Source organism: Balaenoptera borealis (assembly GCF_965194805.1).
Source record: "Balaenoptera borealis genome assembly, chromosome: 13".
NCBI lineage: Eukaryota > Metazoa > Chordata > Mammalia > Artiodactyla > Balaenopteridae > Balaenoptera > Balaenoptera borealis.
Window position 1 is genome coordinate 27599988 of NC_138870.1, and position 26501 is coordinate 27626488.

The following is a 26501-nucleotide window of genomic DNA, read 5'->3' on the forward strand; positions in this document are numbered from 1 at the left end:
GGGGCTACTCTTCCTTGCAGTACATGGGCTTCTCAGTGCGGTGCTTCTCTTGTTGCGGAACACAGGGTCTAGGCTCGCGGGCTTCAGTAGTTGTGGCACGTGGGCTCAGTAGTTGTGGCTTGTGGGCTCTAGAACTCAGGCTCAGTAGTTATAGCACACGGCCTTAGTTGCTCCATGGCATGTGGGATCTTCCCTGACCAGGGCTTGAACCTGTGTCCCCTGGATTGGCAGGTGTATTCTTAACCACTGTGCCATCAGGGAAGTCCCCTTATCTTATTTAAATAGAAAAAAAGACAAATACAAAGACCTCAATAAGAAAATTGCAAAAGATGAAAAGAGAGAGAAGAAATATAAATGATAAATAAATAAACGTAGTAGTTTTGGTCAAAATGTTCATTCTCATTAGTTATCAACAAAATGTAGATTGAAATGACAATAAGATGATACTCTTTCTTTGCCTGTTAAATCAGCAAGGATTTTTTAAAATAATAGTACTCAGCACTGATAAAAGTATGGTAAAATTGAAGCTTCTTCCACTTCAATTGATGTGAAATTTAGCACACAGCCTTCAAAACATGCATGCTCTTTGACCCAGTAATTTCACTTGGAATAAGTTCTGTATAAGGTAAAACTCCAATAATAGGAGAATGATTATAATAATTTTTCTTAAGTTGTTTACAATTTCTTTTAAGCACTTGACAGTGAGCTAAGGACAAATCTGAGGTCTTTGCATTTATTTTGTCATTTAGTCTTCATCAGAGCTCTACAAGGCGGACACTATTATTCCTTTCCTACAAATAAGAAACTGAAGTACAGAGAAGGTAAGTAGCTTACTTGCCCAAGGGCACACAGACAGGAAGTGGCTCCAGCTCTAGAACCAGACCCTGAACCACTATGATCTACTGCCTTGTTCTAGAAAAGACTTAAGGCAGCAGGCAGAGTTATATAGTGAACAAGATAATTTCAAAACTTCCATAGAAGAAAGAATAAACAATGGTGGAGACTAAAACAGCGCTAGGAATGAGGCTGAAAATACATATTATGCAACTTATACACTTGCTAAAAGGTCACAAATTTGCCTAGATGCTTTCTAGCAGCTTTGGATAAAGGAAAATCTGATCAGTTATACAATTCACAGTACTCATGAAATAAAAGCAGATCAATTTCTCCAGAGAATACCAACTATTCTTGGTAATAAGAACAGACGCAGATTTATTCCACAGAACACAGAAGGTTCTCATAAAAAGAGACAGTATGTAAGGTCATGGCTAATGACCTCAACAGCATCCTTGTGTAGACAAGACAACCACTTCTGGTGGGTTGAGTCTCCCACCAGAGACTTTTCTCATAGGGCCTCATGACCCAACATCAAAACGTGGTAACAGGCAAGCAGGATGCGGGCCAGGCATCTTGTTCTGTACTGGTCTAAAGATTATAGAGTACCTGCGAGTGAATGGGCTGATAGTCTTTAAATAATCCCCTCTTTGATAAATGTGACTTATCAAAGTCCTGAAATTCAGACTGTACTTTTCAACAAGTACCTAGAATTTAGTACCTATTTTGTCATACAGTTTTTATTTGCGTTAGGACCACTGGATTGGAGTAGGAATGGTTAAAAAAATATTACAATATGCAATGGTCAATTATGCAGGTTTTAAAGATGATGCTTAGGAAGTATTTTGATAATAAATAAAGCAGGTTACAAAACTATGTATAGCATATGATCTCAACAGTGTTTAAAAAATATAGTAGCAAGATAAGAGTATTCAGTTTTTCTTAATATAGAATCTTTTTTTTCCTCTTATTTATTGCAATAGAAGAATGGAAGACACTTTCTAGTTGGATTGGAATATCTCAGAATGAGGCACTAGTTTCAGTTCCTAATTGCTTGGGTCCTAGGTTTGATTTATCATCAAACCAAGGGGAATGAAGAAGACAGATATTAATTTGATTTGATTTATTTGGGGTGCAGGAGAAAATGGAGGGAGGCATAATGACAACGTGGAGGAAACAGATTATGGAGAAGGGTAGCAATAAGCAAGATTTCCAGAGGGGCCTTCAGAAACCTAGAAGCTGATCTCTGAAGTTGCCCACGAAGTGAAGGTCCAGGGCTAGGAGATTTCTGTGCTCAGGAGAGGTTGGTTACTGAGCCCTGATATCCCATCAGATAGACCTGCACTTGAACAAACACATGCTCACCAGCACCCTAGGGTCTACACCAGTTTCTTCTTAGAGATATAGAGGTATTGCTCCTTCCTGAACTTGCATTAAATTGATAATTGCCTCACCACAAGGCATTGCTGACTCCCTCATTCATTACCCTGTATGAGCATCCTCTGTAAACATGCCCTAGGACATCACTACAGGAGGGGGGTGGGTGAAGGGGGGAAGCTCCTATATCTAGAGAGAAAAGGTTAAACTAGACAAGCTTGAGATTATTTTAATAGTGCCTACACATGTGCACGTGAACACACACACACAGAGGACACAGCGTACTGGAAAAAACTACACCTCCTTCAAGGATTCCACCTAGCTTCCCCTCCTGCCCTCTAAATATGTGTGTTGCCCAGGATCCATTCTCAGCCCTCATCTTCATTTTAGGTAATCTTGCTGGGCTATTTCGGCTTCTACACAAATTCTGCTGCATATTAAATCCGAAATCTCCAATATAAGCCTTCTTATAGTTTAATGACATCCATAATAGTTACCACATAAGAAGCACATGCAGTTTCCCATCTATAAACATTTTATATTTGCCTTTGTTTTTGTCCCTTAATCTCTAAATTCTTGATGAATATTGTTCTACTGTAAGAAGGAGGGTCTTGGGAAGGAAAAAGAAATTACCACTCATAAACCTCGTAACCACTCTATGAAGGAAGTATACTCATTCCTATGTATAGATGAGAAAAATTGAGGCTTGGAGCGGGTAAATACCTTGTACAAGATCAAAGAGCTTGGAAGGAAGATGACTAAGGATTAAAGTCAGGTCTATCTATTTACCTAAGAAAGAAGGTTGATGGTTTCATGTTGGGGAATCAAACTTCTTATTCCCAGGATTTGGGGTAGTATGCTAACCAGGAAATACTAATTCTCCCCCCAGGACATGTTAGTGTGTGAGACTAAGTCACCATAACCTTTTAACCTTTTAATACTCAGTACATGCTGTGACCTTTTAGCTTCATCTACCCTCTAATATACGTGGGACCTCAGGCTATCTGGCAAAAAGTTATATTACAGGACTCACACTATAAAGAGAAACACTCCTCCTCCAGTGTGTCTCCTTTACCCTCACATTACCACCATACTACTGCACTCCTGACACCAGATGTGTCAGTTTTCCATACATCAAGCAATTCTGCAACACCAGCTGGGTGTCCTACAACTTAACTCAATTCTGACACTACCTACCAGGAGATAGTATCAGATCCCAGAGGTTAAAGGCTCGGTTCCATAAAACTGTCCTCTCTGCCCCTCATTTCAGACACCAATTGAAAGTCTAGGTTGTTACCCATGCTTCCCACTGTTGCTGAACCAAAGTTCATGTACCCGATGCACCGTGAGGCCAAACAAACTGAAACGTCAGTTTGGAGCAGAGAAAGGTTTATTGCAAGGACCAACCAAGGATAATGGGCCACTAGTGCTCCAAAGACTGAACTCTCCAATGGGTTTCAGGAAGAATTTTTAAAGGCAAATTTGGGGTGAGGGCTGCAGGGTATGTGACCTGCTTTTGATTGATTGGTGGTGAGGTAACAGGGTGGTGTTCCAGGAATCTCAGTCCTCAGCCTTCTGGTTCTGACCAATCTGGGGTCCACGTACTTATGCTCAGCCTGAAGTTCCCATCCTCCACCTGGGTGGGGGCCTCAGTTCCTGTAGAAGAACTCAGAGACGTGTGTCAGATTGTTATGTATATCCCTTGAGGAGGAACTAGGGCTCTGTTTTATCAAACTGTTTGCATCTGTCCTTTGGAACTCACAGAAGGTCTAGGAGGCTGAAACCTTTTTCCTACAAACAAGAAATAGGGGACATGGTCCTGCTTGGTTTCACCACCAGCTATAAATCAGATGTTCCCACATCCCAGTCTTTGGTTTGGATTAGTTTGTTAGAGCAGCTCACAGAATTTAAGAAAACAGTTTACTTACTAGATTACTGATTTACTAAAAGGATATAAGAAAGGATACAGATAAACAGTCAGATGAAGAGCTACATAGGGCAAGATCTGGAAGCGTCTCTAACACAGGAGCTTCTGTCCTCATGGAGTTGGGGTGTGTTACCTTCCTGGCACATGGATGTGTTCACCAGCCCAGAAGCTTCCTCAGCCATACCCTTTTGGGTTTTTATGGAGGATTCATTACATAGGCATGATTGATTAAATCATTGACCAACAGTGATTGATTCAACTTCCAATCCTTCTCTCCTCCTCGGAGGTGGGGAGGTGGGGCTGAAAGTTTCAACTCTCTAATTTTGATTGGTCCCCTTAGCAACCAGCCCCCTCCTTAGGAACACTTCAAAAGTCACCTACCTCATTAACATAAACTCAGATGTGGTTGAAAAAGGCTTGTTATGAATAACAAGACACTCTTTCACCTTTATGGATCTGGAGCTATTCAGGAACTAAGACTAAATACTATAACAAAAGATGCTCCCACTGTTCTTATCACTTAGGAAATTCCAAGGGTTTAAAGAGCTCTGTGCCAAAAAAAGGGACAACCAAATATATATTTCTTATTATAAGTCACAATATGACACATTTCTCATTTCAAAATTTACTATAGAGCAGCAATAATCAAGACACCATGGTACTGGCATAAGAATAGACATATAATCCAATGGCATAGAATTGAGAGTTTAGAAATAAACCCATATGTCTATAGTCAACTGATTTTTGACAAGAGTGCCAAGACCATTCAATGGGGAAAAAATCGTTTTTAACAAGTTGCTAAGACAAATGGATATAAAAGATGAAATCATACGCTTACCTCACTCAATATATGAATATTAAGTTCAAAATGGATCAAATGTTAGGGGACCAAAACCGCCTGCCTTAGCCAGGCAAGATAGTAGACACTTGCACGAGTTACCTTAACAACAGGAGGTCCTGGTAAGGAATGAGGAACTAACAAGCTACCACCAACTGGAAGAATTCGGGAAAGGTCAAAAGGAGAGGGGAGATGCCAGTCCATATGTCCTACCAACCTCCCAGAATCCTTCTTGCTGGAATCCATCTTGGCTGAGTGATGCATTCACCACCAGGAAGGACCCTGAGTCAGAGTGACTGGCCAGAGACACCCCAGAAACTAACACCATTACCATAAAATCTGAGACTGCGAGCCACATGGCAGAGCAGTTCTCCTGGGTTCCCTTACCCTGCTGCTCTCCACCCGGGTGCCCCTTCCCAATAAAGTCTCTTGCTTTGTCAGCACGTGTGTCTCCTTGGACAATTAATTTCTGAGTGTTAGACAAGAGCCTACTCTTGGGCCCTGGAAGGAGTCCCTCTTCCTGCAACACAAAGACCTAAATATAAGAGCTAAAACTATTAAAATGCTTAGAATAAAACATTGGTCTAAATCTTCACCACCTTTGATTTGGTAATGGATTCTTAGATATGACACTAAAAGGAAGAGAAAGGGAAGGGGTGAAGGACACTTACTGGCAGTTGTACACACTTTTTAAACCCAGTTAGCCAGATCCTAGTCACTGGCAAGTTACTTAATGTACTAACTTAAATGGCCACATTTATTACATGACCATGCACACAGCAAGAAATTGGAGATGCAATCATTATAGAAGAAGGGAATAGATGTTGAAAGACAGGTAGCAGTTGGCCATATGCCATGATTTAACTCATCAGCTGTCTTTTCATTAATATCCTCAATTTCCTTATCTCCTAGTCCTCTTACACACTCACTGAGAAAACTCTAATCTTAAATTGATACAACTACTGCCATCTCTACTCTTACACTTGGTCTTCTGAAAAAAGCCATAAAACTATGTGGCTTTTAATGTCTCTATAAATTCATGATTTTTAACTTTGGCTGGGCTTTTTGACTCAGCTGGGTGACAACAATTTATTCAAAAACAATCTTTATAATTCTTTGATCCATAGAACCTTGTAAAACCTTAGATGTATTTATCACTTTAACTGCTAGCATACAGGTTTTTTTAAAAATTATTTATTTATTTATTTATTTATTTTTGGTTACGTTGGGTAGCATATAGTTTTGCTCACTAAAATGGTCCTCAAAATAAACTTTATAATAAAGAGGAATTGGTATTCTGAAACAGGTGACTCAGAACATTGCCTCAGATCAAGAAAATCAAGGCTGGTCAGTGGACAAATTCTAAAGAAATAATACCTGGTAATCAGAATTTTTTAGTCTTCTTTTAATGAAAGAATAAGTTATATTAGCCTGTGTGCTGCAGTGTGCTGCAAATTCTTCTGGTTCTTTCCAGTCAAAATAAACAGAGGGTAGATTTAATAATGAAGAAAGAATTAATGAGGTGAGATTGTCCCCAAAATAGGCAAATGCTGATAGCAAAAATGGTAAAAATCAAGAATTTCGAAGAAAACATCATTTAGAAAGTAAAGCAAAAAACAGGTGGAAAAATGCAATCCCAACTAAAATTAAATTGAGTGCTATGAGATTACCAGTGCCTTTCTGGTGGGAAGATGACAATTATACAGGTTGTGGCTAAGAAACAAACCCAGAGAATCTGATCGCCACTGATTTTGAAGATATAAAACAGGGAGAGGACAGCTATGTGGCTGTTTTTTTCCCCCTGACACAAAATACTCCAGCTTTTATTAATTAGCATCATGCATCTTAGAAGAGACAAAAGATGAGGTAGCAGAGCTGGGAGAGCTCCCTGAATAAACACACAAAACAGAGCAGACGGGCCTCAGGAAGCCATGTGAGCAGACGGAGGCAGCATCTTCTGGGAGTGGGCCTGGACCCAGGGTTGCTCCAGAATCTGGTCCAAGGGCAGCCTCCCAGAAGGTTAGTATTTGAGCTGCTTGAAAATCAAGTCCTGGCTTCAGAAGGCATTGATGGGGGAAAACTCACATCTACCTTTAGTATGCATTTGGAGGTCTCAGTGAGTGAGGTGCTTTTGAAGAGTGGATTTCCCACCAGCAGTTCATAGTAGAGCATTCCAATGTACCACAGATCCACCATCTTATTGTATGTTTTCCCCTCCATTGTTTCTGCAGTCATGGAGTTGTCTGCTCAGGCTGTCTCCACATCTGAAACTTCTCTTCATGCTTTAATCTACTACAATCTGGTTTTCACCCTCTGTTCCACACCAGCTACTCTTGTCAAGAACATGCACATTCGAGGGATGTAACGTGCAACATGATAAATACAATCAACACTGCTGTATATTATATATGAAAGTTGTTAAGAGAGTAAATCTTGAGTTCTCATTTCAAGAAAAAAATGTTTTTTCTATTTATTAAATTTTGTTTCTATATGAGATGGTGGATATTCACTAAACTTATTGTGTTAATCACTTCATGAGGTATGTAAGTCAAACAATTATGCTGTACACCTTAAACTTATACAGTGCTGTATATCAATGTTATTTCAATAAAACTGGAAGAAAGGGCTTCCCTGGTGGCGCAGTGGTTGAGAATCTGCCTGCCAATGCCAGGGACACGGGTTCGAGCCCTGGTCTGGGAAGATCCCACGTGCTGCGGAGCAACAAGGCCCGTGAGCCACAACTGCTGAGCCTGCGCGTCTGGAGCCTGTGCTCTGCAATAAGAGAGGCCGCGATAGTGAGAGGCCCGCGCACCATGATGAAGAGTGGACCCCGCTTGCCACAACTAGAGAAAGCCCTTGCACAGAAAAGAAGACCCAACACAGCCAAAAATAAATAAATAAATTAATTAATTAAAAAAAAAACTGGAAGAAAAAATAAATTTCTGGGAAAAAATTTTTTAAAAGACCTATAATCTGAGAACTATAAAACATTGATGAAGGAAATTGAAGATGATTCAAAGAAATGGAAAGATATCCCATGCTCTTGGATTGGAAGAATTAACATTGTTAAAATGGCCATACTACCCAAAGCAATCTACACATTTAATTCAATCCCAGCAAATTACCCATGACATTTTCCACAGAACTAGAACACATAATATTGAAATTTACATGGAACAACAAAAGACTCAAAATTGCCAAAGCAATCCTAAGAAAAAAGAACAAAGCTGGAGGAATAAGGCTCCCTGACTTCCAACAATACTACAAAGCTACAGTAATCAAAACAGCATGGCATTGGCACAAAAACAGACCTATAGATCAATGGAACAGAATAGAGAGCCCAGAAATAAACCCATACACCTATGGTCAATTAATCTTCAACAGAGGAGGCAAGAATATACAATGGAGAAAAGACAGTCTCTTCAGCAAGTGGTGTTGGGAAAGCTGTACTGCCTCATGTAAATCAATGAAGTTAGAACACTTCCTCACACTATATACAAAAATATTTGTTTAAAGACCTAAATGTAAGACCAGATACTATAAAACTCCTAGAAGAGAACACAGGCAAAACATTTTCTGACATAAATTGTAGCAATATTTTCTTATATCAGTCTCCCAAGGCAAAAGAAATAAAAGCAAAAATAAACAAATGTAACCTCATCAAACTTAAAAGTATTTGCACAGCAAAGGAAACCATAAAATAAACCAGAAAAGACTACATGCACCCCAATGTTCATAGCAATACTATTTACAATAGCCAAGACATGCAAACAACCTAAGTGTCCATCAACAGATGAATGGATAAAGAAGAATAGAATGGAATATTACTTAGCCATAAAAAAAAGAATGAAATGTCATTTGCAGCAACATGGATGAACCTAGAGATTATCATACTGAGTGAAGTAAGTCAGACTGAGAAAGACAAATATATGGTATCACTTATATGTGGAATCTGAAAAATAATACAAATGAATCTAATATATACAAAACAGAAACAGACTCACAAACATAGAAAACAAACTTATGGTTACCAAAGGGGAAACTTGGGGGGGAGGGATCAATTAGGAGTATGGGATTAACAGATACACACCATTATATATAAAATAAACAACAAGGATTTACTGTATAGCACAGGGAACTATATTCAATATCTTATAATAACCTATAATGGAAAAGAATCTAAACAAATATATGTATAGCTGAATCATTTTTCTGTACAGAATTGTGAATCAACTATACTTCAATTTAACCAAATTTAAAGAAATAAAATAAAGTGTATTATACTGAAAAAAAAAAGAAAGAAAAGAAAAAAAGAGAGTACCCTCTTCTGTGTTCCAAATTCAGTGACATTTCTGTGTCCACATCTTACTCGACTTTGATCTCTCAATGGCATTGACTTGGTCCTTATTCTTTCACCCCTCAAACCTTCTCTTCTTTTGTTCCCTTCAGATGTTTCTCTCCTGGTTCTCCTCCTACTCACACTGACTGGTCCCTTCTCTGCAGGCTTTTCCTCTTCAATTCAACCTTTACTAGGGGTTCCTCAGGGATATGTCCTGGATGCCTTCTCTTCTCTATTTACACCCTTTCCCTAGACAATCTCATTCATTTTCTTTGCTTTAAATACCATGTAATGCTAATGATTTCCAGAGGAGAATTGTTTAAACCTCCCAAGAAGTCTTTCTTAATTCTGGTCTTACATCCAATTTTCTGCTTAACATTTCTATTCAAATGTCTCAAAACTGTCTTGAACTTAATATGTCCAAAATAGAACTCTTAATCTCCAGACACTCCCTCCTAGTCTTTCCCATCTAACTAATGGCAAACCATAATCCCAACTGCCCAAGTCAGAAAATTAGAGTTTATTTATTTTTTTTAATTTTTTATTTATTTTATTTTATTTTTTATTTTTGGCTGTGTTGGGTCTCCGTTGTTGTGCGCAGGCTTTCTCTAGTTGCGGTGAGCCAGGGCTACTCTTCGTTGCGGTGTGCGGGCTTCTCATTGTCGTGGCTTCTCTTTTTGCAGAGCACGGGCTCTAGGTGCGCGGGCTTCAGTAGTTGTGGCACGTGGGCGCAGTAGTTGTGGCTTGCAGGCTCTAGAGCTCAGGCTCAGTAGTTGTGGTGCATGGGCTTAGTTGCTCCGCGGCATGTGGGATCTTCCTGGACCAGGGTTTGAACATGTGTCCCCTGCATTGGCAGGCAGATTCTTAACCACTGTGCCACCAGGGAAGCCCCAGAGTTTATTAATGATTCCTTTTTTTTCTCTCCATCCTACATCCAATCTTCAGCCAAGTCTTGAGACTTTTTCCATCCCCTCTCCCAATATATCTTGAATCCATCCACTCCTTTTTCCTACTGCCACCACCTCAGTACAGGTCAGCATTTTTTTTCTCCTGGACAATCACAACAGCTTCCTAACTAGTGACCCTACTTCTATCTTTTGATACCTCCAAACTTATTTACTCATAGTAGTGATAGTTTTAAAGTATAAATCAAATAATTTCATTCCTGACTAAATAACCAATAACCTCCCACTGTGCTGGAAATAAAACCCAAATTCCTCTTTTTTTTTTTTTTTTTTTTTGGCTGTTAGGCAAAGGAAATCTTCTGAACAGATTCAGGATCTCTATATAAATTCCAGGGCCATCAAAAACCAAGAGAAGTGGCAATATTTTAGCAGAAAGAAGCAATTAAGGAATTCTATTCAAGTCTTGAAGAGTTGAGTGCCAGGCCAACCTTAGGCACAAATGTGAATCAGATATTTGTCTTCAGTGTTCCTAGCCTTCTCCTTTTCAACCATTCAGTTCCTTCCTTGGTGTAACTCTATCAGAATCAGGAAAAAACAAAAAGCAAATATAACTGTAAGTTTAAGTTTACTAACTTTTTGCTTTTTAAACTTATTTCTAATTATTAGATGATAGACTTTATTTATTACCAAAGAAGTTTCAGACATCATTGAGGGGGATTAGAAAGAAGGGCAGAGGATTTAAAAAGTCCTTTCTGGGAGGTTCAAAATCACAACTCATGACCTATCAGCTCTTCTGACATTAAGGCTGACCTTAACGTTATAGCCCTACGTTAGTAGGGCTATTTAAAGATTTTTCTAGTTCATGCTGAGAAGCTACACAGAGGTATCTTGTCTCTTCTTGTTTCTGTGTGTTGTGAAACTCATTTCCCTTGGAAAGTTTTTTACTCTGTGATCGTTTGCACTTTGAAAGACCAGATTCTTTTTTTTTTAAATTGAGATATAATTGACATATAACATTATATTAGTTTCAGGTGTGCAACAGCCAAATTCCCTATTCTAAACTGCAAGGTAGGCACAGTATCTGAGTATGTCTCCAGTGTTGCCTATTTCTCTAATGTAGTCTTAGGCCATCTCCCTTATGCTTAATCAGCCTCAGCCTCTGATTTTTATTCTTTGCACTCACCAAGCTCTTTTCTGCCTTAGGTTTTTACATATGCTGTTCCCGCTCCTTAGAAAGCAATTCCTCTACATTTTGCATATTTGATTCCTCCATGTTTCTTAGATACTAATATAAAATCACTTCTTCAGAGAGCTCTCCACTGATTATCCTGTGATTTCTTGTTTCCACCTCAATTTTATCCTTATTTTTCTTTAAAAACTTTAAAAAACAAACACACAGATGCTGATTATTAGGTGTTAAATACTATTCTATTCACAACAATCTCATTAGTAGATTAAATTATTATCCCTTCTTTAAGAATGAGGCAACTGGTGGTCCAGTGGGTAAGACTCCACACTCCCAATGCAGGGGGCCCAGGTTCGATCCCTGGTCCCTGGTTGGGGAACTAGATCCCGCATGCATACCGCAACTAAGAGTCCACATGCTGCAACTAAGAAGCCCACATGCTGCAACTAAAAAAAAAAAAAAAAAAAGCTGCATGCTGCAACTAAGACCCGGTGCAGCCAAAAATAAATAAATTTAAAAAAAAAAAGGATGAGGCAACTGAGGCACACACAATTAATAAGTGGCAAACTGGGATTTGATCCAAGCAGACTAAGCTTGTGCTCTTAACCACTATGCTGTATCCTGCCTGTCAGTGTCACAATTTGGAATTATTGTATTAATTTGTCTTTTTTGTTGTTGCTGTCTGTTTTTTATTCATGTTATTGTCTGTCCCTCCCAGAACATAAGCTCCATGAGTCAGGGACCCTTGAGCACTGACATCTTATTGGTCATTGATTTCACAACGCCTACTGTTGTACCTAGGACATAGTGGGTACTTAATAAACATTGGTTTAATGAATGAATGAGAACAAGAGAAAGCAATATTCATGCTGACAAAGTTGGTGAAAAGTTGCTTTGAGGTACTAGACCACAATACAATTTTTCCCTAAATATTTGTTAGAATGTTGCATAAATGATTGGAGGCTGCTAGGATAAAGAAATATGAGGGAACCCTGCTCCTAGGAATGATTTAAGAAATTATTTTCTAGATACTTGTCATTGATTTATATACACATATATATGTATGTGTGTATATATGATATGTATGACATATATAGGAAGAAAGAGAGAAATATAACTGTGCAGTACTGGAAGAGTATGATGTATACGGAAATGTTTACTTTTTTTTCAAGTTTAATACGAACATAGAAAGGATCAAAGTTGTAATAAACAAAATCTTAAAGTATTAAAATAGTGTACATGTCTGAATGAAGTCAGGCTGAATATATTAACAAAAATATATCACTCAGAAAAATGGGGCAGGATGGGGCATAGGGGATGGGTGGCAATGGAAACTCAGAAAAAGAAAAGTCACAGAAGAAAACTCCATTCTTAGTTCTATCCAAAGGAAGGGGAGACACAAGCAATCTACTCCAAGTGTTATGATCCCTTTGAAGGGCGCTGCTTATACTTTGTGGAGTGAGGGACCTCCAGGGCATCCTGGGAAGAAGACAGTTTAGCTAAGTGCAATTACAGGCTTCCTCTCTTTCTCTTCAGCAGTTCATGGTCATTCATCATTGTGACAGAGAATGGGCACTATAGGAGCACACAGGGGTGGGGAGGGGCTTCTCAACTGCAATGAGAGCAAAGCTGCACAGGTGGAATGGCATTCATGGTGGTCCAAAGTTTCAGGTGTTTTCTTTCTTCCTTTTCCCCCTTTCCCTTCCCTTCCCTTCTCTCTCTCTCTCTTTTTGATCAATCACAAGAGAATATTCTGTTGTAATTGAGAGCACGTGGAAGGAATCTTTTTTTGTCTGTTTTCGGAGACAGTGAAAATCACATCCAGAGAACCTATTAGTCAAGGCTTTGTAAGGACACTGTCATTTGCTCTTCCACACCATCAACCATTGCTTTTTTTTTTTCTTTACCCTGGACACAACGATGGGAGAGTCCTGCATTCTAACTCAGAAAGAGCGTGTATGTGTGTGTGTGTGTGTGTGTATGTGTGTTTGAACACCTCTTGGCCACTGAGAAACAGCTCTATGACAAGTGCCACCAGGAGACAGGGAAGGAACTGGTCAGATCCTTGATCTATTGATCCTACAGCCTACTAGTTACACAGAAATAGCTCTTTTTCTGCTCCTATTGCTTCCTTTCTTCTTGGTTGTCCTCTATTCTCATCTCTTCTTCATTCTTTACTCTCTTTCATTCTGACTTTGCCTTCATCTCCTTTTGTGACTCTTCATCATCACTCTTTGCATTGATTAAAGTGGTCATTTTACGAGCATATAATACGTAGTTGTTGGTTTTGTATTAGTAATGAGTGAAGGTGAAGCCAACATAATGATTCAGGTTATGGCTGTGGAGTTATGGTTAAATTTTGGCTTCACCAGTTAAGAGTTGCCTGACTTTGGGCAAATCGCTCAGCTTTCCTGTGCCTTTCTTTCACCACCTGTAAATTGAGGATAATGGTTCCTACCTCAAAGAGTTGCTGTTAGGATGGGAGAAATTGCATGTACCATACTTCGAAGAAAGCTTAGCACGTGGGCTCCAGAACTATTAGCTCTTATTATTTTAAGAATATTTATTGTAGGGTACTGTTGATACTGTATAGAGGGAATTTCATGCAGTTTTCCTTTATTGAAGAATCCGTAGAGTAGAACTACTGGGGCAAGAAATAATTGTACCCAGAGGCTTCTGGGTGCATGCATTATAGAGATCTTTTTCTGAGTAGTGATGTTGTGATAAGCTGGGCACAGAAAGCTTGGGGGAGGGCAAGCAATCTTTAGCAAAGACCGTCCTGTAATAAGGTTATTTGGAGAGAGCGTGAGGTGAACCAGGCCATGTAGGGAAAGGAGGGGAGAGATGGGAAGAGGAAGGAGGCGGAAGGGGCGGAAGCGGGAGCGTTGGGCGGGGGCGTCTGGAAGGCTTTGGAAGCACAGCGTTTGGGTGCAGAAGGCCAGGGAAGGATGCCGCGAGCCCAGGGGGTGAGAAGGAGGATGCGCGGGCCCCGAGCGCGTTAGTTACTGTTTGCTTCTCTTTGAGTAAGGCGCCGATTCCAGGCAGCTTCCTGAGCTTGGGCTCACGTCGCAGTGAGAGAACCGGGCGCCTAAGCCATTCTCCGGGGCCTCGACGCCCACCCGGCCAAAGCCCTGGGAGGAACTCCTGCCGGCGGCGAGCCGGGCGTGCCGGGCCAGGCCTGGCTGGGGGTCCCTCCCAGCGCGCGGGGCCCCTCCCCGCGCGCGTCCGGTCGGCTCGGCATCGGTCCCGCGCACCCGCGGTTCCGCCCGGCGGGAGGCGCCTCCGGAGGTTTCCGTCTGGTCCCTCCCCCTCCCCCCGCGCCGACTCCGTCCGCCTCCCCGCCCCCCGTTCGGAGCCCCGGCCAGGCGCGGAGGGAGGGAGAGGGCCGGCGCTGCATCATTCCACACCCGCTGCAGCGCGGCCGGAGGGAGCAGGTGGAGCGGGCGGGCGCGGCGAGCCGGAGCGCGGGGCCCGAGGAGACTGCAGTGACGCTGCCCGGAGACATGGCGGCCGTGCGTCTCTGAATAAGCAGAATCGGAGCCCCTCGCCGCCTCCGGCCGCCGCAGCCTGGCCATGCCGCACGGCTGTTGACCGCACGCAGGGGCCGGCCCGGAGGACACATGCCGCAGCAGCTGCCGCCTCGCCCCTGATCCTCTCCCCAGCATTCTCCATGTTGCGTTTCTCGCCGGTTTCTCGGGCGCTGTAGCCGCGGCTGCCGGAGGGGCAACCAGGGCATTGCTCTGCTCGTACATCCAGCCACACGTTTCTTTTCCATTTTCATCCTTCCCTCCTTAGTTCCTTTTCCCTTCCCCCGCCTGCTTTGCATCCATCTCCCCCACCCCGTTACCCCCTCCTGCCTCTATCCGCCGGGGCTATGGCCGCGGAAGAGGTATTGCAGACTGTGGACCATTATAAGACCGAGATAGAGAGGCTGACCAAGGAGCTCACGGAGACGACCCACGAGAAGATCCAGGCGGCCGAGTACGGGCTGGTGGTACTGGAAGAGAAGCTGACCCTCAAACAGCAGTATGACGAGCTGGAGGCTGAGTATGACAGCCTCAGACAGGAGCTGGAGCAGCTGAAAGAGGTGAGTTGCCTGTCACCTCTTCCCTGCTCGGCCCGGTCCCCCTCCCTCAACTCCCACTCATCATTTTTAAAGAAGTCGGAAAGGATGCTATTGGAAGGACTGTTTCTTCGTCTTAGAGCTCTTTGTAGATAAGAGAAGATTGAAAGAGTCCATTGTTTTACCCCCAAGAGAGGAATTGCCCAGGAAATGAATGTATAAGCTGGAATTTGGGAGGCGATGGCTGTTCAGGCTGTGCGGGAGGGAGATTCCTAAGAGTCCTCAAGCCTCAGCACTCTAAGGCGACATTCAGCTGGGTTGGAATGCATAAATCAAACTTCTCAAAACAGCTGTTATATCACGTCCAGGTTTCAGTAACAATCCCATAATCCACAAAGTCGATGAGTGGGTTTGTGTTGAGGACCCACGGTTTCAGGTTGTAGAACCTATGGTACCTCAGCCTTCTGCTGAACATAACCACTCCTTGATGAGACTGGGAACTGTTATTAGGAGAACTCCTTGCCAATCCCGTTTGACAAAGACTTGAGCAATCTTCATTCTCCTTGTCTTTAGTTATTCTTGTCATCGGGCAGCAGGAGAAAAACAACTCTACTGCTGGGTGTTGCTGCTGCCTTGATTTCACCTCTGAGTGAGGGTGGGCCATGCCCAAAGTCTTATAAGATCACCCTGAACAGGGAAAATTTAATTCCCCTACAAATGGTGTGAAAGAATGGTATATATCAGATGCGTGGGTAGCCGTGCATTTCACGTAAGGCTCTTCTGTTTGAAATGACTGTATGTATAAAACCAGAATGTCACAAATGGGCCATGTATATATATAACACTTGTCCTCTTTAATCTTTTGGTATTTGGCTTCTTTTAAAGACTGGCTAATGTATTAGAAGAAAATAAGTAGTGAATATCAAAAATTTAGAAGAATATACATATTGTTGAAGGAACTCAGCCTCTTTTACCCAGTTCCTGGGGTACTATGGGTAGCATAAATGTAAATGTAGCATAAATGTACACACCGCTTTTCTATGTGGCATGTCTTTATTTTTAGGTGCATATTGGCATTTAAAAATGTTATTTCTAATTTGCTATATAATGTTAATCAAACACGTTTTTATTCTTATAATGTACTCAGTTTTTCAAGGGGTGTCTTGTTTTGTGCTATTATATTTAAAAAACATGATTTATGACAGATCTAATCAGTTTGCCTTCTAATTTAGTACATAATATGGTAAGCATTTATAGTTTCAGGTATGTCTTATTTTTATTCTGATGCCTAGATGCCAAAAAATAAACATATGGTAAAAACCCCAACTAGAAATCTGATTTTTTGTGCGTTAGGCTGTACATTTCTAGTTCATTTTGTTGTTGTTGTTTTGTTTTGTTTTACCATGTACACATCTATTAACTACAGCTGGACTTAATGGTATTTTCCAACTTAGATTAGGTCTTAAGCTGATATGTTTAAATTCAGTGATGCTAAACCTTGTGAAGTCAGGAAGGTGATGGTAATTTGCAGAGATGTTTTGATGTTGTCTACACTTATCAACACTGCTTTACCAAGACAAGGAAGTACAAACCCGGCAGTGTTAGCTACCACCTCCTTGATAAAGGTGGTAGACTTAATTTAATGAAATTAACTCTAACTATAACTGTTAACCTGCCTTCCTGCTTGATTCAAATAACCCTACAAGGGTTTTTCTGTGTCATTGTATTCATCGTGCATAGTAAACCTTAATGCAATTGTCTTTTGCCTTTACTAGACCATGAGCTCTTAAGGCAAGGAATCTGTCTTAATTTATATTTCATCCAAAGTCTTTAACACAAAGCCCAGCACATAGTGAGCATACAATAAGTATTTTATGAAAGAATAAATTTATACTGGAAGAAGATATACTTTATTAAGCATTCACTAGTCCATATTAGTTAGTGTCGGAGAAAGACTAAGAAAATTGAGAAGTATAGGAAGTGCTTAGTATGAAACACTACCTGTACTACTTTCATCAGCAGTAATAGGAAAAATGACAAAAAGTATTTCATAAGAATAGTGTAACAGTGTTTTCTTAATAGAGAATAATGCAAATACCAATTATAATTTTTTTCTATAAAACAGTGAGGTATATTTTGTTCTGTACAGCAGGAGGTTAATAAAAGTTTATCAGGATTATTTTCACCAAATGATACTTGTTTACATATGTATTTTGAGTTGCATTTAGCATAAATATAATTTAATTTTATGTTCCCAATGAACTGGCTTATACAATTATATAAAAATGTATTTTAAGGTAATAAAAAATCATTATATTGATTATTTGATAGTGAGACCTGTGATTTTGATCCTTTAAACATGATGTATACTTTAGTTGGGAGTATTATTTAAATGAGCTAAATCAGTCTCAGTAATGTTTCCTGTTTGAAAAGTAAATCCAAAATAATTGTGCAAACTAAGATATTGCAGTGATGATATCATATAGAAGCCATTTTTGGAAAATGCGTTTTGTTAGTGCTCTGATTTTTCAAAAGGAAGTTTTGTTCATTTGCAGGTATATATAGGAAATGATGTTCTTGCTCTATACTGTAAAACCAAGTATAAAATCTTTGGTTTATTTCCAGGCTGTTTCAACAGATATGATTCATTTAAAAGTAATTGGACCAGTTTATGGGAATGTCAACAGAAAAATACTGTGCTAAGTCCAAGCTGGACGTTAGTAATTTGCAGTGTCGCGACACGGCTCAGTCTTTAAGGTCATGTTGTTTTCAAGAGGCAGCCCCCAGCAATGCTGCTGCCCCCCCTTCCCAGGCTGTATACAGCTCTGACAATAATGCAGGTGAGCAGTATTGCTGAAGATGTGTAGAATCAAGATGATGAATTCATTAATTTTTTTCTAGTTATTTTCTTCCCTAAGTCTGGATTGCTCTTTGGCTTGGCCTCGTATCATTAGGGCTCTGCCCTGTGCCTGCATGACTACTGTATTTCTGAAAGAACACACTTGGAAGGAAAGTACTAAGGATGTGAAAAGAATGACTTCTGACATCATCATAATGTTCTCCTTTTCATTATCTTTGGGGAGCTGGACAAAGCACATGTCCACTAGAATACTTAATCACGGCTTTATGATTTCATGAATAATGCTTGCTTTTTAGTGGCCTGGGGGACACCCATGCCCAGTTATGTTCAGGGCCTGGCTGATTGTATGTTTGGGATGTGTGTAAATCAGCACTGTGCCTGTCACCCAGGCCAAAATAGTGTTTGAAGAAGAGTTATGGCTCTACAATAATCTGAAACTTAAAAATAAACATTCATTAAAAAAAAAACAAAACCTAGAATTTAAGGTTTTTGTTTTGGTTTGTTTTTTGTTTTTTTGCTTTAAAAATGTTTTAAATTTAAAATGTAGGAAAGTTTTAAAAGATCCCCTTAGAAAGAAATGATTCAGCATTCCTGGTAACATTTTAGAAAACATGTCCACGTGACAACTTTAGAAAAGTTTTGCAGCTGGGTTACAGTGGACTGTCTACTAAGAATCTTCAACACATTTTCTTGCTCATTTTCTCAACCTGACGCTGAGGATAGACACCAGCTGCTGAGGAAGCACTTTGTGGACACAGAGCAGCTTTTCCTCTTAGAGCCAACTTCATGCTTTTTCAGGACTATAGTTAAATCATTCAAGAAATAAGTACTGAACTTACATACTTTTAGAGATTGTCACATTAGGGACCTGACAAAAGCCATTTAACTACCTGAATTCATCTTTAAACAGAACTAGTTTTTTTCCTCTTATGCTTAGAAAGCTTGTTAGTTTCTCTTCTCTTTGTAAATTCTAAATCATAAAATCATATGGGGAAAAAACCCCCATATTTCTTTTCCAGTCTATGAATAAACATAGAGAAAGTTAATATTGAATTTATTTATCTAAGCTAGTATTTTTATCTCTTGTTGTTTTTAAAGAAGACATGTGACATGTTATACTTATCACATTTATTATCAAATTAATTAAAACATCTAAAGTATATGGACATATACTTTTGGAAAGTGTTTATAAGCAACTCAACAAACAAACATAATCACTTTAATTATATTTTTTTTGGACCCAGTTTCTCTAACTTGTACCATTTTTCCTTTTTATTTCAACTCAAGATTTCATCCCTGACAAAGTTATTTCTCAGATACCATTTAGCAAGATTTTATAATCTCTCATCACATTCATCATATTTGCATGAACATGTACAGCAGCCATGGTTTGAAGATTTTTTTCAGAATTTCATGCTTACAAATATTCTTCCCTATCTTCCCCATAAATACACTTGTACTTTATGGATATTGCATTCCAAATTTGAAAATATGATATTTAACTTGCATGTTGAAATATATAGAAAAGACCTTCTTACACCTAAGATTTTACCTGTAAACATGGCTTTGAAGGAGAGAAAGGCATGAAGAGGTGCAGTCTGATTGTGTACCTAATTCATTATGCTAGACTTCCCTGGCTCTCCAGTGATTAAGACTCTGTGCTCCCAAATGCAGGGGACACAGGTTTGATCCCTGGTCGGGGAAGATCCCGCATGCCGCATGGCATGGCCAAAAAAAAAAATACAAAAAAAAATTCATTATGCTAAAGGAGAAGTAGCAGGAGATGAAATTGGGAAAGTGGCAGTGGCCGTATTTTGTCTTGGGGATGGGGAACCATTAAAAGGAAATGAAAGGAAACAATAACTGTGTTTGGTGCCTTACATTTTATCTCATTTAATCTTCAGAGTAACTCAGAGGCTTATTGCCTTTTTTTACAGATAAGAAGATAGTTAAAGTAATAAAACATTGAACTATGTATACAGCCCCATTTAGGACTAGGCACTTTGCATGCCTTATCTGTAATTCTTATAGCAATCCTTTTACAAGGTAGATATGGCTTGCATCATACAGAAGAGAAAACTTGGTCTTAGAGAGGCTATGGGTCCTTCTCAAGGCCACAAAGCTAAGTGGTGAAACCTGGTTCAGGAAGAAGCCCACTTTCTTTGCACCTTACTACCCCGAGATGCTCAAACACCTCAGTCAACATGCAGTTTAGAAGGTCATGGTATTGGTCGTAGAGGGTGGATTGGAGCTGTGCAGGGGCAGTAGGGGTAGTGAGGGGAGGACAAACCTGAGGGCTGTTTAGGCGGTGTAGGGTGGAACGCGGTATTGGATGTGACTGGGTGTGGAATGTGAGGAAGAGAGTAGATTTGAGAATATCAGGATGGATTAGAAGGTGGTTCCATTCACAAAGGAAGGTTCTAGGGGGAAAGAGCAGTTTCAGAGGGTAAAGTTGATGCCTGAGTTATATGTTTTTTAAGTTCATGTTTTCTTTTTAGGGGAGGCATAAGTTGCATGATAAATTAAAATACTCAACTCTAAGTTTAATAAAACAAGTGAATAAATTGTGCAATTGGTTGTCATTTTATTCAAACCTAATTTCCAGAATATGGAATATATGAACAGTTTAATGATGTTTTCACAGTTAATTTGATTGCATTCTTTTTTTCTTTTTTCTTTTTTAATTTTTATTTATTTATTTTTGGCTCTGTTGGGTTTTCGTTGCTGTGCACGGGCTTTCTCTAGTTGCGGTGAGCGGGGGCTACTCTTCCTTGTGGTGCGCAGGCTTCTCATTGCGGTGGCTTCTCTTGTTGTGGAGCATGGGCTCTAGGCGTGCGGGCTTCAGTAGTTGTGGCACGCAGGCTCAGTAGTTGTGGCTCGAGGGCTCTAGAGTGCAGGCTCAGTAGTTGTGACGCATGGGCTTAGTTGCTCCGTGGCATGTGGGATCTTCCCGGACCGGGGCTTGAACCCATGTCCCCTGCATTGGCAGGCGGATTCTTAACCACTGCGCCACCAGGGAAGCCCATTTGCATTCTGAATTAAGAGATGTATAAACTCATAAACAATGGGCAAGAAGCTGGCCTGGCACAGTGAGGAAAACCAGCCCTTGCAGACCTCTAGGGTTAGGGGTGCTGGGAGCAACAGCACTTACCCCCCACTGACTGATACTTGAGAGTACATTAGCACTTTTACCTTTCTTTTTTTGGCCACAAGAGTTTGATTGCTCTTTAAAAATTACCGTTGTGTAATTATGACAATTTGTGGCAACAATCCCAGTTGGGTAAAAGCATAGACAAATAAATAGTTTCCCCTTCCTCTCCTCCCAGTTCTGTCTCTATTGCTAATACTTTGGTGAGTATTCTCTTATACTTGCTTTAAATAACTTTAAACATATGAATCCATATGCAGGCTTCTTTGTTGTTCTTATTCGTTAGTTTTTATAAAAATGGACTCATGCCGTACGTATTACTCTATAACGTGACATTTTTTATTTAATAGTATATCCTTTCAAAATGCAGATATTTCTAGGACAGGGCTGTATTTTTAAGGCACTGGCATTTCAAGCGTGAAGCAAATGGGACTGATTAGGGAAGAAAACCAGAGAGCCTCAGGGAGTGTGGTCGGCACTGGAGACTTCGAGGGGTTGGGAGGTGGCCCAGGGTCTGCCCTCAGGGTAGCTTGGGTGGCCCTGTGAGAGAGAAAACTAGTGTAGGTGTGTGTGAAGGAAACTGATGGGATTTGTTTGGTTGCCCCATGGCAGGCCTGTGATATACCAAGGGAAAAGATGGGAAGTTTTATGGGTGAACGAGCAGCGATTTTGATTCCTTTGTCTACTTGGCTGGTGTCGGACCTACGTGGACACCATAATAGGTGGCTGGTTTCCAGGGCCGGCAAGAGCTGGTCCTGCAGTGTGGCCACATCCTGTCCATGCTGGGTCTTGGGGAGAAGCCAGGATGATGCAGGCAGTTGGGCCTCATTACGTTAGCCCATCTTTGCCCTGTGACAGTTGAGTTTTTTTGTTTTTAACTTTTCATAAAAAATTATTTTTATTATTATACTATTTTGGTTGTAATTGTAAAGATAATTTACTTTTACTGAAGACAATCAAGTACACAAAGGTATGAAGAAAATTAAAACCACCCATAATTTTTATTAGTCCAATATTTTTAATCTGCATTGTCAACTATTTTACATTATGTACCAATCAGAATTTTTTTTTCTTTTTTTTTTTTTTTGCTTTAGATTGTCTATTACTTATTTTTTTTTTAAACACAGCCTTCATCAGAGGCATGTCCATTACTTCTTGTTCTGTTTCATTTATTCATTCAAAAGTTTTTCTGAGTGGCTACTATGTTGACACTGTGCTGCTTGCTGAAGACAGACAAAATGGAGCTGCCTGAATGGAGCTTATGGGGAGATAGTCAGCAAGCACACACACACGTCAGATGTGAGAAATGCCGTGAGTGAAGAGATGGGGGCTGGCTGGGGAAAGCATGATCAGGAAAAGCCTCTCCCAGGAGGTGACGTTTGATTCCAGACCTGAATGATGAGAATGAGCCAGTCATGTGGAGATTGAGGGAAGTGATTTTTTAGGAAGAGGGACAAGTACAAAGATTGTGGAACTCTGTTGGTAGTTGTTAGGGGAAATGGTGGGTGACCATGCCCTGTAAAAATAGCCATTCATATAAAGAAGATGTGGTACAATGGACTACTACTCAGCTATAAAAAAGAATGAAATTTTGCTGTTTGCAACAACATGGATGGACCTGAAGGGTATTATGCTTAGTGAAATAAGTCAGACAGAGAAAGACAGATACTGAATGTTATCATTTATATGTGGAATCTAAAAAATAAAATAAATGAATGTATCAAAACAGAAACAGACTCACAGGTATAGAGTACAAACTAGTGGTTACTAGTGGAGAGAAAGAAGTGGGGAGGGGCTAGACAGGGATAGGGATTAAGAAGTACAAACTACTATGTATAAAAAAAATAAGCTACGAGAATATATTGTACAGCACAGGGAATATAGCCAATATTTTATAATAACTTTAAATGGAGTATAATCTATAAAAGTTTTGAATCACTATGTTATACACCTGAGAACTAATATAATATTGTAAATCAATTATACCTTAATAAAAAAAAGGAAAATTTTAAAAAAATCACCATTCGTTTGAGAAATGACCATCCATAAAGTAGTGTATTGCCTTTAGATTCTTCAAATGAGATTTTGGAACTCGACATCAGAAGTATTTGTGCAGAGCCTAGATCCCCCTGAGGTCTTCTTTTTGAAGAGGTGACTTTCAATACAGATTACTCATTAGGATCAGCTGGGTGATTTATAAAAATACTGCTGCCTGGACCCCACCCTGAGACAGTTCAATCAGTCTTTGGAGGTGGAGAGGGGCTTCAGTATATTAACCCCACTCCCCTCATAGGTGCAACCAGGGCTGAGAGCCTCTCTCCTAGAAACTTCCAACTCTAGGAGTAAATCACTCTATAGGAATAGAAGTGTTTGGTAAGAAAAGCTGGGAAGTCATGAGCCATGAGGTATGTAAACCTCAGTGGCACAGTCTTTGTACTTCTCTGTTTTCTATAAATGAAGACACTGGGAAAGCCTTTCAGAAAACCAACAAATGTCATCAAAAACTTAACTATGTTAAAACATAAAATAGATAGCTAGTGGGAAGCAGCCACATAGCACAGGGAGATCTGCTCGGTGCTTTGTGACCACCTAGAGGGGTGGAATAGGGAGGGTGGGAGGGAGGGAGACAGACGCAAGAGGGAAGAGGTATGGGGATATATGTATATGTATAACTGATTCACTTTGTTATAAAGCAGAAACTAACACACCATTGTAAAGCAATTATACTCCAATAAAGATGTTAAAACAAACAAAAAAACTTAACTATGTTAGACAATTAAGATGCATGCTAAAAGTGTATAAGTTTTGATCCTTCAGCGTTGTTTGAAGTTTCCTTTAAAAGTTATTTGTCTCCTTTGTTGTGTCTGTTTTGTTGCTCTATTCTGTTTGCAGTTGTTTATGCCAGCTTTACAAATTCATAAGTAGAATATTAGAAAAGAATTGCTTTGATGGATTGATCTTTAACTTCTGGGGTTATTTTCACTTGTTCTTTTGGTTATACATGCTTACTGTTTTCAAATATTATTTTATGGAGAAAAAGCACTACACTAAAATGTAGTATTTATCTGCTGTGTTTCTATCTTTATATTTAGAAATGAAAAAAAGAAACCTGTTTACATTTATGGGAAGTACACAGTAACAGTAGCAATTTCCTTAAGAATGTTTTGTTGCACAGTTTGGTGTGGGTCTGTAAATAGAAGGTTCAGAATGATGGGTCTTTGTTTGTCTCCGGCATACTGCAGACTAATGTGGAATCAAATGCCACTGCTGAAGAGCTCTTAGCCATCAACTTTTGAAATTGAAAGAGGTTTATATTATAACATGAATGTGCTTTGTTGATAAGCCTCACTGATTGCCATTCTCTAGATAGTTTTAGGAGATTTTTTGAAGTTGACCTCCATGTGAGGTAATTAGATGGAGACAGGGTAAGTTTAACCTTGTACATGGCTTCTTTTGATGAGCTGAAGGTACTACCATCTTACAGATTATCTTTTTGGCATACATGGCCATTTTCCCTCCTTTAAATCATAATCTGACATTCTTTCTGCTAATGCTGGCATGTGTGCAGAGCCTTTAAGCTCAAAACCTCAAGGAAATATAATTAGGAAGAAAAAGCAACCACTAGAGGGAGAGAAAAAGGGATATAACACACTTGAAAACTAATTATAAATGCTTTTAAATTGTTGGCCCTTTGGATTATATTTTTAAGTTGATAAATGTTCTTAGTGTTGGTGATTCACAATTAATTATGGTTTAATGATCTCATTCTAATTATCTGAACAACAATAACCCCTTTTATTAATATTTTAAAATAATTTAGAACTAGGACCCTTTTTAAAAGAAATTTATTTATTTATTTTGGTTGCGCTGGGTCTTAGTTGCGGAAGGCGGGCTCCTTAGTTGAGGCTCGAGGGCTCCTTAGTGTGGCTTGCCGGCTCCTTTAGTTGTGACACATGTGCTCCTTAGTTGTGGCATGTGTGTGAGATCTAGTTCCCTGACCAGGAATTGAACCTGCGTGCCCTGCATTGGAAGGCGGATTCTTAATCACTGTGCATTCTTATCCTTTTTTAAGAGAATTCTCAGGTCTTCTTAGTCACTGCAGTTATTTCCAATCAAGTTTTATGTGCTTTTTTCATTTTAGCCAAATAAATATTATATCTTTGCAAGTCACATTGAAGTGTTCGGGGTAATATGAGCTATTATTTGCTAAAGTTGAGACCAGGATCTCAAAAAACCACAATTACATTAAAAAATTTTTTTAAATTTTTTATTTGTATTTATTTATTTTTAAACCATATATATTTTTATAAATTTATTTATTTTTATTTTTGGCTGCATTGGGTCTTCGTTGCTGCATGCAGGTTTTCTCTAGTTGCGGTGAGCGGGGGCTGCTCTTCGTTGTGGTGTGCCAGCTTCTCATTGCAGTGGCTTCTCTTGTTGCAGAACACAGGCTCTAGAGCGCAGGCTCAGTAGTTGTGGTGCATGGGCTTAGTTGCTCCGTGGCATGTGGGATCTTCCCAGACCAGGGCTCGAACCGGTGTCCCCTGTATTGTCAGGTGGATTCTTAACCATTGCGCCACCAAGAAAGCCCCACAATTACATTTTTAGACAATGGTTATAGTAAGGCATTTCAGGAAATGACAATGAAAAGAACTGTCATCATTGATCAATTCCAAGTGAAAAATTTTTAAGTTGCATTTTAATTTGTGATGCTAATGTGATTTAGAAATATGGACACCAAAGTAAATACCATGAACATGTAGGTCATTGCATAAAGCTAACTAAGGTTCACTCATTCTTTCACTTGAATATATTCAATACCTCCTATGTGTTAGGCACAGATCTAGGTGCTGAGAATACAGCAGAAAACCCAACAGGAATATCCATGCTCATGAAGCTTACATTCTGTGGGAGAATGGAAGGGGAGACAATAAACAAAATGAATAAGTGAAATAGAATGTTAGATGGTCCTAAATGCTATAGAGAAAAATAGAGCATGAAAGGGGGGAGATGGCCTGTGAAGT

The 26501-nt window shown here is 39.8% G+C and overlaps 1 protein-coding gene and 1 long non-coding RNA gene across 15 annotated transcripts in view; one reads left to right on the forward strand and one right to left on the reverse strand.

Annotated features, from left to right (window-relative positions):
- Positions 1–4641: 4641 nt before the first annotated feature.
- LOC309610008 lies at positions 4642–11488 on the reverse strand. Its single transcript, XR_014233697.1, has 2 exons — positions 11404–11488; positions 4642–10795 (listed from the first exon to the last, which is right to left on the reverse strand). It is a non-coding gene; the product is annotated as an uncharacterized lncRNA (long non-coding RNA).
- Positions 10782–26501, forward strand: part of BICD1 (BICD cargo adaptor 1) — a 220707-nt gene continuing 204987 nt past the window's right edge. For 12 of the 14 annotated variants that reach the window (XM_082352131.1, XM_082352133.1, XM_082352137.1 and 9 more), the window contains exon 1: positions 10782–15493. In XM_082352131.1, the coding sequence (XP_082208257.1) occupies positions 15281–15493 (213 nt within the window). In that variant the 5' untranslated portion in view covers positions 10782–15280. The other 2 variants (XM_082352130.1, XM_082352128.1) reach the window with 2 other exon arrangements.